The 16,668-nt window shown below is 47.4% G+C and overlaps 3 protein-coding genes across 4 annotated transcripts; 1 reads left to right on the top strand and 2 right to left on the bottom strand.

The window, feature by feature from the left end:
* Positions 1 to 3,253: 3,253 nt before the first annotated feature.
* LOC118780839 (tripartite motif-containing protein 14-like) lies at positions 3,254 to 4,651 on the bottom strand. Its single transcript, XM_036533556.1, has one exon. It carries the CDS (start codon positions 4,649 to 4,651, stop codon positions 3,254 to 3,256), a length of 1,398 nt encoding a protein of 465 aa, XP_036389449.1.
* Positions 4,652 to 6,309: 1,658 nt separating this feature from the next.
* Positions 6,310 to 7,987, bottom strand: LOC118781259 (E3 ubiquitin/ISG15 ligase TRIM25-like). The gene has a single exon (XM_036534212.1). The coding sequence runs from the start codon at positions 7,970 to 7,972 to the stop codon at positions 6,380 to 6,382; it is 1,593 nt and encodes a 530-aa protein (XP_036390105.1). The 5' UTR covers positions 7,973 to 7,987; the 3' UTR covers positions 6,310 to 6,379.
* Positions 7,988 to 10,382: 2,395 nt separating this feature from the next.
* On the top strand, positions 10,383 to 16,668 carry LOC118780472 (myosin regulatory light polypeptide 9-like). 2 transcript variants are annotated; one of them, XM_036532969.1, is made up of 4 exons: positions 10,383 to 10,487; positions 13,514 to 13,709; positions 14,502 to 14,663; positions 15,774 to 16,668. In XM_036532969.1, exons 2-4 carry the CDS (start codon positions 13,526 to 13,528, stop codon positions 15,947 to 15,949), a joined length of 522 nt encoding a protein of 173 aa, XP_036388862.1. In that variant the 5' UTR covers positions 10,383 to 10,487; positions 13,514 to 13,525; the 3' UTR covers positions 15,950 to 16,668. The 2 variants fall into 2 exon arrangements, with proteins under 2 accessions (XP_036388862.1, XP_036388861.1); XM_036532968.1 differs by having other exon boundaries at positions 10,423 to 10,487; positions 13,518 to 13,709.

Genomic DNA, 16,668 nt, shown 5'->3' with positions numbered 1-16,668 from the left:
TGATATCATGGGTCATATTTTAAGGGTCTGCTCAAAAACTGAAGGCTCTCTATAGGAGTCATTCATCACTAGTGGATTTGTCACACCCTCTCGCATTTCCCTGAGAGACTTTCCTCTAGTCATTGATGGTCCTCCAGCAGTTAACAATGTGGTTTATGCCACCCACCCCGTGGGTCTACCATCGAACAGCTCGTTATAGAAGGCCTCCAGTTCACTGATCTCAGATCTGTAAATGACTGGACCGGACTGACTCTAAAAAGAAGTGACAGCCATCAGCATGTATTCTCTGTACAGTGGCTTGCGGATGCCTTGTTTCAGTTTTGTCTTAGACATGAGCAGGGTTACGTGTCAGTGACAGTAAGGCTTGCACTTTTCCTGGTTCAGATCATCATCAGTCAATGCACACCTTTCAGACATTTACCAGAAGTCATTAAGATGACAGAGTGACATCGTAGTCACAAGAATGCTGTTCATTTCAGCTGTGCAGGGTGTGCACTCCCAGAGCATGTGCACCTTAACCCTGTGCTGCAAAGTGCAGACAGATTCTGTAACCAAGCACTGATTCAGGATCAGTATCCATTTTTTAAGCTCTCACGGCAGCAGTAGCCCAGAGCATGTTCCGTACTGTTTCCATATATTTTTTTTTTTTTGTGATGCATTGTGACACCTCTTTTCCACATCTCACAGCATGACGGTAACAGCTGACATATTACCTTTGCAGTACATCCTCATTGAAAACATGACTGAAATAGAATGACACATGATTGCATGCACATATTGAAAATATTGTTTTTTGTGTTATTTCTTTGGTTTATGTAACTTCACTTAATCATATGTACTCTGAGTGCTCGGCTTTTTCTTTAGCAGACATTTCAGTCCACTGAAGTCACTGTATGGGCTCAAGATTCAATTCACATGCTTTTCCACAGTCACTTTTTGCTGGCTGATGGAGACTGAAGGCCTTTCATACACATGAGTGTCGGTACAAACCAAGTCACCAAGTTCCTTATGTGGACAAAATTACGCGTGCTTCCTATTCAAAGTAATTCTTTGCAATTTTGTGCTACTCCTGTAGACTTTTATATGTACTTTGCCTTTTGAGCACCTGTGTTTTTCCACTTCCCTGTATACTCTGACATGTCTTCATTTAGCCTTGGGGGTAGAAAAAGCCCTCTGTCATTGCTTTCAGAAAACAAGCACAAAAGTAAAAATAATCTTGAGGGCTAACATATTTCAGAATGCCATGTGATCCAGCCCGAGCCAAGTTCAAAACTGCAATGAGTCTTCATGCTAATGCAACAGCAGAGCTGTTATTTCCAAGCTGTCACAGGGGGAAATGGGTAAAGAGAATACATTCACCTGCATGCACAAACCAAACAGGTGGTAAATATTTTCCAAGAACTCAAAAAAAGACAGAGGAATGTGATGGAGGGGTTCAGTGCAAATGCAGTGACGAGGAGGAATGTGGTCACGTCTGCATAGCAGTCAAACAAGAGACACGTGTGCACATGTACGTCCTTCCTCCAGAGAGATGGCCATGAGCGGGTCAGAGACAAGACAGAGGAAACATCACAGGTTGAAATAAATCTTGTTCATTGTGTTTTGTGGTGTCGTCCGCAGCATCAATAAAAGAAAATTTGGTGGGAAGGTCATTTACCTGTTGTGGTTCTATGGCAATTCCATGAAACGGGTTTGGTTGGATGTAGCAAGATTTTATCAATTTGCATTGTCAGGGCCAATCTGTCTTGTGAGTGCTTAGTATGTCAGACTGAACACATTCATCCTTTCATTTCATATCTCACATACTTGTTGACGTTCCAGAGAATTCTGAATTACTTTCTCATTGATTGCTAGGTACATGTTGTTGAATAATTGAAAAGTTAAACTACAGATTTTGTTCATTATACAGCCCTATGTGAGATTTAAAATAGGTCAATTATAGCAAAATCTCCTGTTGCACTTTGGCAACAATACGATTAGTTAATTGCATGACTAAAAAAGGGAAGCTGAGGCTTAACAGAGGCCATTAACAATGCCATCACACAGCGTGGCACTGCCTGGGGTCTGCCGTAAGTTGATCAGGGACAGGATGGCAGTGTGATTGCGCAGTCTCTTCCTGGCCACAGCATGAGAGGGCAGCCGAACGAGACACCTGCAGAGAAACATCTCCTTCCCGGCCGTGCTCAGTTGTAAGCCCAGATGTGTCACTGTTATAGATTCAGCGCAAATACCCTAAAGTATGATGTACAGTATATTCCAGTAACACTAAGCTTAAACCCATTGACAGTTACCGGGAAGACGAATGTGGAGTTCCCCAACCAGAAGAGGCAGCCCCTGTGGCTATAGATGTTGATGCTGTCAGTAGAAAAGTGCTTATTTAGTTGCACAATCTAAGACATACCTCTGCAGTTGGGATCACACAGCACAGTCGCACTTACATCCCAACATACTCTACAGTACAGCAGCCCTGTCCACACCACAGCATAGCCCTGTTATCATGTCATGGCTATGCATAAGGGTCATAAAGATATCACAGCCTAGGAAAAGTAGCCGTTCCAATTCATCCAAACCACCCTCTTCACCAAGAGGAGAAAATGGAGCCCGTCCTGTGTTTGGATTCATGCGGCTCCAATAATGTAATGATCTGAGCAGCTGTATCCGCTAGCTACACATAAAAATAGGACACACAAAGTAGGATGTTTTATTACCCAATGTTTTTATTTCTTTACTATCACATCCACAGAAAATTTCAACAGAAAAAAAAAAACCAAGATGCCGAGTCATTCGTCCTAATATAAAATATGGGTCAACACCTCTTTCCAATGGGATCCAGGTGCCTGAACATACTGAAGAAAGCCTATTTACACTTTATGCTGACTCATAAAGCAAATATATGGAAACCATAACAAATGATCAGTTGCCACTGTTCACTGCCAATGGAAAAACAAGTCTCAGAGCCCACGCCTTTTCGGTCACGCACCTGCTCATACCTGAACTAAATTGCACTTTAATTACACATTACTCATTCTATTGTCTGAAATTTTTTTCAATTTGCATACACACCCAAATTGCATATACTCTTTCATGACCCCCTGCTGAATATTGTTTTTGTTTTTATTCAGTCAGGGTAATGGCTAAAAGACACTCAGTTTGTTTATTCCACTACCAGTATGAAGGGAAACCAGTGTTTTCAAATGAATATTAAATATATTGAGTTAGAATGGCAATGCAGGCCCTTCTGTCCCGTGGCCAGTTATGAACACACGGCTATGCGTGACTTGGGCTGGCGAGACATCATCCGCAAGGCCAGGTGCACGGGTTCGGTGAACGAGGTCTGAAAGGTGTGCAGGTGGATCTGGTTCCCGCCGGTGCTGTAGAAGGCCAGGTTGCCCGCCTCGTAGTCCAGCCTAATTTCCACCGCTCTGAGGGCGGTGGTCCTCTTCAATGGGGTGTCCCGGCCCTGGGCGTAGGCCCTCAGCAGGTTGTCGCACCACATCAGGCACCAGGACCCGGGGCTACTCTCCAGGGCGCTGCCCACCCCTACCCGTGCCATCCCCCTGTAGCACACGCCCACCAGCCACTGGCAGTCCTCCGTCTCCACCCTCCAGCGGTGCTGCCCGCCAGAGAAGCCCTGGGAGCTCAGTGCCTGCAGGAAGCTGCTGAACCTGTCCCGATGTTGGGGGTACGGCTGCTTTGTCGTGCTGAAGGTGACCGACTTCAGCTCCTCTGACAGGACGAGGTTGGGGTGGACCGTGTTGGGGTCCAGGGTGACCTCCGAGGGGTTCAGCACCACACGCAGGGCTCGCTGGGAGGCACCCAGTCCTTCCCTCAGCGCCGCGTTGCTCCTCTCTATCGCAGCGCATGTGTGCTTCGTATTCAGGCGCACATCGGCGGCCTCTCCCAGCGGCTCGGCCATCAGTCGGGTCAGCTGCGGCTGGATGTTTCGGAGCCCCCGGGAGAAGGCGGCCTCGTCCGTCTCGGCCAGGACGGTGTGGGCCTGGGTGCACGCTTCGCTGAGCAGTCCCCGCAGCTCCTCAGCCCTGCAGACTGTGCCGCTCAGGGCCTCCTCGCTCCTCCGCAGGTCCGCCTCGATGAGCTCTGTCACCGCGGCCCCGTAGCCCCTCACCTGTGCGGCCATCTGCTCCAGCAGCTGCGCCACCCTCTCTCGCAGGCGCGCGTTCACGGCCCTGACCTCCGCCTCCTCCTCCCTCCCCCTGCGGGACAGCTCCTCAGCAAGATGCAGCCTGGCCCTCAGCTCCGCTGTCTGAGACTCCAGCCCGGACCTGTGCACGCTCGTGCCTGGCTCCTCGCGCTGGCATTGCGGCCGAGGGAGTGTGGGCTCTGCCTCTGCGCCGCCTGCGCCAGCCTCCTTCCTCGCGTGCAGCTGCCGGTGAAGGGAGCACATGGCGATGCCACAGCTCAGACAGAGCTCTGCAGCTGGTGCAGCACTCCCCAGGAAATGATCGCAGCACAGCAGAGGCCCGCTTCCACCCCGCGGCCTGCCCGTCGGGGCCTCTCTTTCCCTCTCCTGCTGGCCGAACTGCTGCAGGACCACTTCCCCACCAGGAGAGGGCAGACAGGCGTGCTCCTCTGCCACAGGACGGGCAGGGCAACTTGGTTCCTCTTCAGGTTTTGGGCGAGGGAGAGACATTTTACTAACACAGCCTTTACAGCACCCTCACAAGACGACGAGAGGGAGAGAGTGACAGAACAAGGAAGTGGTGGAGCTGAGAACGGCAGCGGTTGAGCGGTTGATTGCATCACACACAGAGATGTAGATCAAAGTCCCCAGCTATTTCAGTGTTTATTCAAACTATAGGGTCAGAGTTCATTCCCTGTACAATGAAGAGGTGTATTAATATAAGTTAGCAATAAAGTAAAAGTGTGTAGACATGTTACTGAAATATTATTACTATCTTCCACCAATTAACAACTATCTTGGGAGGATGAACCTCTTATGCTGACAGCATGGTAATTACATAGTACTTAGAAAAAATGCAGTAATCACACATATCTCTGCCCACACATCACACAGTGCAGTAATCACACATATATCTTGAAGAGATGAGACCAACAAGTAACAGCACATTACAGAGAAAGCATGGCAATCAGGACACTGACAAACAAAAAATGACACAGAAACTGTTAATGTAGTCCAGTAAACCAGTATGTTTATTGTTTATCAAAGGTCTGCATGCATAATTGCAGTCCTCATTTTTGCTTCCTGCAGTTAGGGTAATATTTCAATCACATCAGTCGAATGTAACATATTTATGTACACTGCACTTTTTGGTACTTGAGAAAACATTTGTGATTTTAACTCCCCAGTTATATTTTGTAGATTAAGACAAGTCTACCATTTACAAAAGTACATATTAAAAAGAAATAATCTATATGTGACAATCAGTTTCAGACAAAAGTGGTTTATTTATAACAATAACTATCCCTGTTGCATAATGCTCTCCATGTCAAAATCTGATGAATTTAGGCACTTAATAATCCTTCCTACAGTACTGATATAAATCTTCATCTGCTTTGCATTAGTTCCTCCCTTACATTCAGCTTTTCCTGTGAACATGCCCCTTCACTCTACCTGTGCCATGGTGTGCATCTTACTCTCTTCTAGGTAGTATCATGGTAAAACGGTAATGAAGGGGGGCTTATTATTAGCATACCAGCATGCCTCTGTTTTTACTCCAGGCTCCAAGTGTTCACTGCAATAAGGTATATCTTGTGGCTAGAGAAAACTATAAAATTAACTTGTCCATGAGAGGTTTGTGAACTGAAGTCCTGGTCCCTGCAAGTGAAAGCCATACCTCAATTTGCTGAGGATATATATTGAAGTTTTTTCCCCAAATTTAAATATTATTATGCACCTGTGGTAGATAAATGTTTATAAGTTGAAAATATAAAAGGTGTGCTGCTGACTCTCTTTCTGAGGAACACATTTACCTGTTTTAGCACCCTAGGCCTCATTACATTACACTACATTTAGCAGACACTCTTGTCCAGAGCAACTTCCAGCACAAAAGTGTATCCATTCAAGCTAAATGAGCAACACTGTCAGACCAGGCTAACAACACTCCCAGATCAGTGAGTGTGAGCATAACACAAGCACTACTGCAAGTTAACTTGTGCAGCCTGACAAGACAGTCTAGAAACTAAGGGAAGCCAAGTGCACACACTACCATACATCACAGTCACTAGATCACAGAATCCAATACACATTGCAATACTACACGTAATATGAACAGCAAGTAATACAAGTAATACATACAGCTTCCCACATTCCCCTTTGCAGTGCTGGGTCTCTTCATTGCTCAGCGCTGAACTGGGTCACTTTGCTCCTTAACAGCACACAGGAGACGAGCAGACTGGCTCAGCTCTTCAGGGTGATCCAGGAGCCAGAGGTGGTGGAGTGGATGCTGAAGGCCGGGTACACGGGCTCCCGGAAGCTGGCCTTGAAGGTGTACAGGTGCTTGCGCGGGCCCATGGTGCTGTGGAGGCTGAGTGTGCCGCCCTCGTAGTCCAGCGCCACCTCGATGCGGACGGGCGGGACGGTCTCCGGCAGTGCCACGTTGGAGGACGCATGGCAGGCCGTTAGCTTCTTGTTCTTCCACTGGAGACGCCAGGAGACAGGGTTGTGGCCCAGCCGGCTGTGGTCCCCTCGCCGAGGCACGCTCTTGTAGCAGAGGCCCACGGACCACATGCTCTCGCCCACCTCCACCACCCAGACGTGCTCGCCGCTAGAGAAGCCCTGCAAGCAGAGGACCTGGGGCGCCGTCAGGAACCTCTCCGGGTGGTCCAGGTGGGGCTGGCGGCTGGCGCTGTACTTCACCGTCCTCAGGTCGTTGGAGAGGAGCAGGTTGTGGTGGGCGGTGTTGGTGTTGAAGGTCAGCTCCAGCGGGTTGAGAAGGGTGTGCAGGGCCTGCAGCAGGCGGCCCATCTCTGCCTTGAAGTCCTCCGTCCGCATGTTGGCGCACAGCCTCTTCACGTTCAGAGGCTGTGGCACCGGTGCGGCCACGGAGCTGGCGATGGCCTCCTTGGCCTGGGGCTCGATCTTCACAAAGTGCTGGACGAAGCGGCACTCGTCCGTCTCCTTCAGGGCGGAGAGGAGGTCCTGCTGCGCCCCCCTCAGGGCCTCCTGCTGCCCTATCATCTGCCGCAGACTGCTCTGCCAGCTCTCCTGCAGCTGCCTCTGCTCCTCCTCCAGCAGCTGGCTCAGCCGCGCCTGGTACCCATTCACCAGGTTGGCCATGTTTCCCAGCAGCGCCATGGCCTTGGCGGCCAGCTTGTCGTTGGCGGCCTTGAAGATGCCCTCGTCTCCGATGCCCCTCTGCAGTAGGGTGTCGGTCATGTGCAGCTTGCTGCGGACCGCCTTCTCGTGGCACTCAAGGATCTTCCGCATGTCCGCCTCTGCCGACGCGAAGGTCTTGATGTCGTGGTCCTGGTGGCTGCCCTCGATGAAGCAGGATGCGCAGAGGAAGGTCCGGTCGCTGCCGCAGAAGTATTCCAGGGCCTTGGAGTGGAGCGGGCACTTGGTGCTGCCCGGGTCGGAGAGGGGCTCCACCAGCATGTGGCTCTTGAAGGACTCCTTCTGGGAGTGCCGGTGCAGGTGCTGCGAGCAGAGGGAGATCTCGCACTTCAGGCATGTCTTGACGGCCGGCGTTCCCGTCCCCAGGCACTGGTCACACAGCACCTCCGCCTCGTCCCTGCTTGTCCCTGTGGTGGCCTTGTATCCCTCGATGATGTTGCAGAGCTTGAAGTTCCTCTGCAGTACCTCCTCGCCCTCGTACTCCTCCCGACACTCGGGGCAGCAGTGCGGGACCTTCTCAGAGGCTATGGCCTGCTGGATGCAGGAGAGGCAGTAGTTGTGGCCGCAGGGCAGCATGACGGGCTCTGAGAAGAGCTGCATGCAGATGGGGCAGCTGAGCTCCCGGGCCAGGAGACCGTCCGACGACGACAGAGACATGATGCTGCTTCTCGTCTCAGTGCCACGACGCATTCTGAGAGCACTGCGAGCCGAAGGAGGAAGTTACTGGAATAAGCTGGTACTGGAAGAGCAGGTTGAAATATATGCAGAGCAGCATTCCAAGAGGCGGCTCTACCGTGTACTTTCATATAGGGGCTTCCCTGAAATAGCAAACCCATTAACCCATTCTTACTATTTTTCAATGTTTTATGATTAAATGAGTAAAACTTGGGTTAAGGTACCAATTTTGTATAATACTGTTGCCAATGCTATTATTTTAAATATACACAATGATTTTTCACATTTACAGATACTGGCTCAATCTTACACTTCCCACAGCTGTGGGCACACTAGACTGCATAGTGCAATGTGAGATTCTGGTATTGTACATACAAACAGAATGGGTTCCACTGAGCTCTGTTTTACGGTAAACATTTCCTCAGGTGATGACATTCCAGAGCCTTAGTCTTATCACCGTGGATGCCACAGTCACATAACACTATGGCTGAAAGATCAGTCATCACAGTAGCCAATGTGGCAGTGTCCCACATATGGTGGGAAGTTTATTTTTAATCCAATGAAGAGACCCCATATCCCACAGTCAATCAAAGGTGTCCTGATGACATTTTTAATCATAACATCAATCATAGGACATTTCAAGAATGTCAGTGGTGGAATCAAAATATTGTCCACGATATATGCTGATTCATGGTGCACACATAGAATTGGGCACACATGTGTTGAAAAGCCTGAAGGAAATTATATTCAAAGACATAAAAAAACAAATACGAATGAGTGTTCATATCGAATATACATGTATTTGACATTGATTATCACTGTCAAGGTCCACTTGGTTTTTAAGGGATCTGGCTCACCATGAAAACCTTTCAGGGAAATAAAATAAGATTGTTCTGGACTTCTCTCACAGTGACTGGATGTATATATGCAGTATCCATCAGTGTCTGTGAAACAGAACTTCAGAACAGAACTGTTTGCAACACGCTGATGACACTTCAGGATCAGTAATGGTCAGTGACGGATTGTAAGTTGCTCTTGATAACAATGTCTGCCAGATGAAAAAACATACATCCAAAGACTTTTTTCTGACTTTTTCCTGACCTCTTGTGGCAGATAGTTGCAATTACAAATCACTTACAGACAGACAATAAAGGGCAAGCAATGACAATAAAGGGCAAGCAATGATACCATGCGTTCCAAAAGCACAAAGAAGGCACTACATACATACATACACATATATATATCAAAGCCATTTCAATATATATCAAAGCCATTTCTCCATCGGATTTATTTGTTTTGACTCTGCTTTGTGAGATAAAGTGCCCAGAAGGTATGGCCCTCTGTAACCTAATGAAGAATCTTCCCAAGGTCCTTCAGCAAAGCAGCTAAAGACATGCCCCCCCCTCCTTTCTCGAGCTTTCTTGTGCATGTTGTAATGAAAAGAGACTCTGCTTCCCAGCATTGCTGGCATACTTTGACAGATTGTTCAGAAGAAGGAACAGCCAAGAATGACCCTCACACTCTCTGTTCTTCTTTTCACTTTTGCTGTTGGAATGAAGAGAGAGCGGAATGGTACTCAGATATAAAGACGGCTGGGTTGTTTTGAAGAGCTCAGGTATAACACAGTCAAACAGAAGTCTGTAACATCCTTATGTGGATGATTCTGGTTACCACGGCACCGTAATTTCAAACACTAAAACCTGCGTTGCAGCCAGCGAAAAATTCCTCACTTCTAGGTGCCTAAAGTTAGATTGAGCGTAAAATTAACCACGCCTGTAAAAATGTTATGAGTAACCTCTCACCAATCTCGTCGCAATGATTTAAAGGATTTCTCAATAATATATGTTCACTATGAGATCAGAAGTGATAAGGGCAAGAGAACCTGTCATACTGTCCTTGAGCCAAAAATGAGAGATGGCCTGACACAGACCAGACTCCTGCAGAGAGAGGATTAATGATGATTAATGTTTGGTTCCACTGATGACAGGAAGCGGGTGTCCTCAGTGGCATGAATGAAGGCGCTCCTTCGAGGAAAGGATGGCTCTGATGCCTTATTAAGGAGTCCTCAGCCCTGCCAGCCACGCTGTCTGGCCTGTGCCTGCAGAGAAACAGCATGTTAGGAAACGGACCTCCTTTCCCAAGTACACAAACCCACACAGACACACGCAGACCCTTTTTCCCTTCCTAAATAAGGCAGCCTATCGTACTTCCTGGAGGCACAACGCAACCCCCGATTACTGTATCCTAACGGCCATTGTAGCGGCAGCGGCACATTCCAGCCTGCACATTCTTTTCCCTTGTATGGATAAATCCCAGAGGTGGGCGGGCTCCAGTCAGGGGAGCCTTGACAGCCCATTGGCTGGGAGGGAGACAGGGGGGTGGGGAGAATGAAGCTGGGACTCTCCCAACAAACTTTTCAGATAACTGTTCTGCCTTGGAAGTGAGACAAGACGAAGGCGTGAGGGTTTCCAGACTTAAACACCTCCCGAAAACTAAGGTGAGATCGAGAATTCCTCGATTATTCTTCCTTGTGTGACCTGCAGCGTGGTCAAGGGCTTTGAATTCTTGCTCGGTTTTCAGTCCACTGCGAGGCGATCGGGTTGAACAGGCAGGGAGGTGGCTGGAATTCCGCTGAGGATCCTGGCACACTGTTGCAGGACTCCAGGGTAAAGATGGGAACAGAGAGGTAGAGGAGAGATCTCACTGTGTATCTTGTTCGTGCTACAGCTCTGCTGAGGGGGAGGAACTCTGCAGCTCACAGTGAGAGTAAGAGACTTTTGATGTATTTAGGTCTTGTACTGAACTGCATCCTTTTGAATTGATTGCTTTTTGAACTCAGTTGTTTAGGGAAAGATTGTGTAAGCAGAACTGCAGTAGCAAGGAGTCAGTGTGGTCTTAGCTATGAAGACGTATGCTCAATGGTCATGTCACTAGTTGTGTGAGTAAAAGTAGCAAGTGATTTGGGATCGATTGCAGAGGGATTACTTACTACTGTGACTTAAGAAACTAATTGCTGTATACATTCACACACACAGACACACATGCACATACACAAGCACACACAAAAACATTCAACACTTAACCATATATTTATGTACATATATGTGAGATATACATGCAAACATACATGCACAAAACAAAATGATGAACACAAAGTGGAACTGTCATGAATAGAAAAGTGTCTGTGTCTGTGTCTGTGTTAAGTCTAGGACAAAATCTAAACTTATCCAAGAAATTAATGGTTATCTATTTTTGTGAGCTTCCTTTCCCGTTTAAAAAAAACACTAATTTGCGTTAATTTGCCTCTCAAGAACACAAAGGAGACGTTTTTTCCCCCACTGGAACCGAACTGACCTGAGAACGGTGACCTAGCATCTAAATTATCACTGTGACGGAGAGCTGGCATAAGGAAAAGCCTCTGTGAATACGATAGATTCTTTCATGTTATCATGATACTTATTGGCCTTCTCATTTCATCACCCCAGACAAAAGGCCATTAAAGCAATCTCTCTGCAGCGTTAAAGAGTTTTGTGTGAAATGACAGATAGCTCTGAACTCCTTCTCCCTTCTGAAAGGAGCTGGCCAGTGTTTTGTTTTCTGCTTCCTTCTCTCTGCGTCGGGCCGGAATTCAGGGAACAAACAGCCGGCATGCCAGCAGGGCCGGTCACCTCCGATCCTATTACTATCACACACCCCCAGCTGTAACAAGCATAGCATGTCAGTTATGGCTATAGCAAAAAAAAGGATTTAAATCTGTCGCCGGACATAATGAGAAAATATAGCTATGCATTGCCCTAAAAAATATACGCAAGTTAGCCAAATGATACTAGTCATTAGATTCAAAAGAATATAAATGCAATGACTTTTCCATAAAAGGTGCTTAGCTGGATTGAATGACCAGGAACTAGGATGTGTCCTGGGTCAAGATTTGGAGCTCCTGTCAACAGAACAAGGGTGCTGATTGCTAGAGGTATTTTTGCATGGTGTACTTGGGTCCTGCTGTCCTCAAAATGGGACACGGGAGTGGAGAGAGCTGGTGCTGAGGGGGTTGGTAGGGAATTTGGATGGGCAGGACAGATAAAGACTTTATAGGGGTGTGGTCACCAACGTGCGGCTCAAATTGATGTCAAATTTATCTTACAGCGGGGTGCAGATACAGAGAGTCAATGGAGCTTTGTGTTGCCAATGGCAAGAGGAACGCAGTCAAAGATAGGAAAAAGAGCTCATGTTGGTTTAAGCCTTAATTTGCAGTCATCGGCTGCTGATATGACTACCAGGGAAAGTGGTGCGCGTTGTTGTAAAGCAAATGTCTGACCACAGGGCGATGTGCAGGTCCTCACACCATGTGTTGTCCGTCAGTTCTCCCTGAAGCAGACATCCACGGGGGTTGGTTAGTACCCCTCTGAAATAAATGTGCTAGTTATTATCATGTCATTGCACTTCTCCTACTGGGATAATGCCAGCTGTGACCCTGAGGTTTAGACTACATCTGTTCTCCATCATCCCTCCACCTCTAATCCCCAGTGTTCTGTAACAGGTAACTGTTATATACTGATGTGCCCTGACAGACAAAACAATTTACAGTCTACTTTCATGTGATTCATCCCTGAACAACCATAACAGGATAATGCAGCGGGACATAGTCCTTTCACCTCAGCTCTGAGTTTCACTGCAGTTTCACAACCACCCGTTTGAAGAGTAAAAAATTCAGGACAGACCCCATATGGGTAATATTTAAACCGTATCCATTTTCTTCCAGACCTTGCTTTAGGGAACTTATTTCTGTCCTGCCCTCTCTTGTTAATTGTGAATAATTAAACTTGGATGTTACACATGCCAAGGTGGGAGTAAAAAAAGGGGCTAATTACTTTGGTACCTGAGCGGCGCTGCTCAGCCCTGCAAGACGCTGAGTAATGGCGAATGGGAGATTCAATCCCTGATCAGCAAGTGTAGCTCTCATGCATAAATAAAGATCATAAAGCAACCAGTACCAAGCTCGCCCACATCAGGTCCACAAGGTCACTGCAGAACTCCCAGTGCAGTTCTTTTAAATTTCTTTCCCTATTGTAATGGTAGCCCATAACAACCTGGTATAGGTGATTCTCTTTATAGGGAAGACAAAGAGGGAAAGTATAGTCACAGGTCAGAGAACATTGACACATACCTCTGCTAGGATTTACAGAATGCAACGCACCTGCTCTCCAGTAGATGGAGCCACTGCATCAGTGTTTACCAGTAGTGAATGACTACACCCTTATACATAAACCGCCTGAGGGATGCGTGTTGCCTGCCTTGTATCAGTGCATGACATATTTCCACATATTCAGGGAGTGCAGCACCTGCCAAGAAGCCTCTCTTAGTTACACATAATCATTCCATGAATTCCAAGCACGTTATTTGGAAGTATGCAGTATCATCGAAGTCTGAGAACCAGCACAGCTTTCAAACTCAGAGGCCCCACGTGCCACAGCCCTTCCTGTGCTGCTCCTGACCGCCAGGTCCTGTCGCCGTCCGTCTCCCCAGCCAGTCGCCACCATGTCCAGCAAACGCGCCAAGGGGAAGACCACCAAGAAGCGCCCTCAGAGGGCGACTTCCAACGTCTTCGCCATGTTCGACCAGTCCCAGATCCAGGAGTTCAAGGAGGCCTTCAACATGATCGACCAGAACCGCGACGGCTTCATCGACAAGGAGGACCTCCATGACATGTTGGCCTCACTGGGTGAGCTGGGAGAATGCGGGGAGGGGTGCGCAGCTGGGAGTGAGACTCCATGCCCTGAACAGGAGGCTAAATTAAGAAAGCAACCAGGCCCTTGAGGTTTTACCTCGCTGTAGGCATCAATATCAGTAAATGTGTTCAGGGCAGACAAGGCGGGCATAGGTTTTGTCTGTCCGAAGACAGTAATTCACAGGGTGGTCAGAAAATCCTAATCTTTTTTCCAGTTTCAGATGTAACCCAAGAGGAGTTAATTCTTGGAAATTAATACTATACTTTTATGATGAAATAAAGATGTTAACACAAAATTAGATTAGGACTTTGCAACCACCCCCTGTGTGCATGTATGTTTGAATGTATTCATGTTTTTAATGCAATAATGGAAAAAACACCTGGATTAAGCTAAATCAGGTCTCAGCTGCAAGAAGACATTAAGTTAAGTCAGACACAAATTTTATGGAAGCCTATGCGAAAAAAACATGTTTTAGCATGAAAGCAGAATCACTGGAAATCATCAATGCAACAAATCACTTAGAATGTGAAACTTCTTAGACAGACCAGGAAGGAATACTGACAATATTGCTTCCATGCTGACAGATGGTCTCTGAATGAGGGAAGGCTCAAGATTCAAGGCTGTATTATTTAAGGTGAGCTGGCAGAGGGAGTGCAGGGCTATGGAGGAGCTGCCCTGGGTTTTGGGGCCGACCTGCCAGCGGGTCAGCTTAGCTTCAGTCAGGGAGTAGTGGGCCTCTTGGTGGCGATGTACGCAGTTGATCAGCAATCCCTGGTGTTCCTTAGGTAAGAACCCGTCAGATGATTACCTGGAGGGGATGATGAGCGAGGCACCGGGTCCAATCAACTTCACCATGTTCCTCACCATGTTCGGAGAACGGCTCAATGGCACGGACCCAGAGGATGTCATCCGCAACGCCTTCGCCTGCTTTGATGAGGAGGGATCCGGTATGGGGCAGTGATGGAGGAGGGGGCAGGGTCTTATGCTAGTCTATGGCACAGTACATTAGGTTACATAATTTAGATATCTAATACAGCTTGCATTTTTGCATTTCATTCACTGTACAGATGGCCATTTCCTGAAGCACTCGATTACACTGGTGAACAGCTGTGTGCCACCCAGTATTTGAACTTGCACCCACATTGAGTCAGGAACCCTGTTATATAAAATACAATAAAACACATTGCACATATAATACTGTAGCGAAGGGCAAGAGCAATCGCCCCGCCCGGCCTTGAACCCGGGTCTACGGGGTACCAAACATGCAACTTTGACCGCGACGCCAAAGAGCCAGGCTCGTTGGTATGGCAGTCAGATCGCATACTCAACCGTAGTGACGGCACTCTGTCACACTACCCTCCCCTTCGGGAAGCGCACCCATGCGCTTCACGCACCATGGCATCCCTCACGCATTCTCGTGCCATACTTCTCCCATCCCAGGGTGCCCCACTCACCAGTGCTTCACCCATCTCTGGGGTCCCGCACGCTTCCGATGGCCTCGCAGCCAGCCATCCCACTTCTAACACCATTTGTAGTGAATGGCGAGAGCAGTCGCCCCGCCTGGCCTTGAACCCGGGTCTACGGGGTACCAAACATGCAACTTTGACCGTGACGCCAAAGAGCCTGCTCTCAAACTACTCTCACCCTTCGCTACAAATACATATTGCCAGAATTTCAAGTTTTCTTCACACATTTCAGTGCTATCTAGTAGTCATTTTGCCTTAATTGCTGTAAAAACAAAGTTATTAAATATGTGCATTATGCATTTTAATTTTACTTGTGTCAAAAAGAACAGTTCTGTAAAAAAAAATCCAAAGGAGATTATGTTAACATACTAAGCACTTCAATCTTTAAGAGCAATCCATTTGCTGCATGCTCGTTGGATCCAACAAACCACATTCCTTTGGATTTATTTTAATAGTAGGACTTCCACCACGTTTTTCTGATCCCGCATGCAAATAAACAGTGAATGTTGAAACTGCAGCGCATTCAATCACAGAATGGCACCAGGCGTCTTTAAGCAAACAGCGATACTGATATGGTAACTGAATGTGCAGGGGTGATCCACGAGGACCACCTTCGGGAGCTGCTGACCACCATGGGCGACCGCTTCACCGACGAGGAGGTGGACGAGCTCTTCCGGGAGGCGCCCATCGACAAGAAGGGCAACTTCAACTACGCCGAGTTCACCCGCATCCTCAAGCACGGCGCCAAGGACAAGGATGACATGTAGAGGCCCTGCCCCTCCGGTCACACCCTGATCCATCTCTCTCACTCCAGCCCCTGAACCAGACGTCTTCCATTGTGCACCGAATTCGGCCTGTAACACCCATTCGCCTGTCAAAGCCAACAACAGCACTAAGTGGAGTCCACCGTAAAGCAAACATCCCTCTCTGCACTCACATTAAGTTTGGAACTGTACAATACAAAATATTTTCCATTTAGGGACCCTGACTGATATAGTCAAAGAATCATTATGGACTGGCTATCTTATATTCATTTGTTCCCCAGGTAACAGCATATCCAGACTTTTGCTATGTATGATTAGTTGGCTTAATTCAGAGGTCTTCTATATACCAGTGTCCTACTGCTGCATTTCAGGCTGGAATCTACCAGCTCTATTTTCCCAGCAGCTACTATTAGTGGACACTTACAATTCCTTGTTTGTGTCTAAGGTTTGCCAGTTTGAATCCACCCAGGTTTTGAGAGGCCTTGTGTGTCAAGCAGAGGGAAGGCCAGGGGTCCTTTTTGAAACTATGTTAAGTAAAAAAAAAATGTTTTAACTTGTAAAAAAAGTAATTGTAAATGTGTGCACTGTCTGCAAGAAAAGAATGCACTGTGGGAAATTGGGAGATTGAGAGTGCAAAACTGTAAGAAGGAACCTGAGATTATGAAGTGAATGTCAGAATCAACAAATAATGAAAACCTGTTTTAAACAATACTTCTACCCAT

Source organism: Megalops cyprinoides, chromosome 7 (assembly GCF_013368585.1).
Source record: "Megalops cyprinoides isolate fMegCyp1 chromosome 7, fMegCyp1.pri, whole genome shotgun sequence".
Taxonomy (NCBI): domain Eukaryota; kingdom Metazoa; phylum Chordata; class Actinopteri; order Elopiformes; family Megalopidae; genus Megalops; species Megalops cyprinoides.
This window is presented reverse-complemented; position numbering and strand designations above follow the sequence as displayed.

Bases quoted from the DNA above. Each gene is read 5' to 3' on its own strand.
- LOC118780472 (XM_036532969.1), top strand. From the start codon at position 13,526: ATGTCCAGCAAACGCGCCAAGGGGAAGACCACCAAGAAGCGCCCTCAG. The intron at 13,710-14,501 runs GTGAGCTGGGAG...GGTGTTCCTTAG, and splicing joins TGACATGTTGGCCTCACTGG to GTAAGAACCCGTCAGATGAT. The intron at 14,664-15,773 runs GTATGGGGCAGT...CTGAATGTGCAG, and splicing joins CTTTGATGAGGAGGGATCCG to GGGTGATCCACGAGGACCAC.
- LOC118780839 (XM_036533556.1), bottom strand. From the start codon at position 4,651: ATGTCTCTCCCTCGCCCAAAACCTGAAGAGGAACCAAGTTGCCCTGCC.
- LOC118781259 (XM_036534212.1), bottom strand. From the start codon at position 7,972: ATGTCTCTGTCGTCGTCGGACGGTCTCCTGGCCCGGGAGCTCAGCTGC.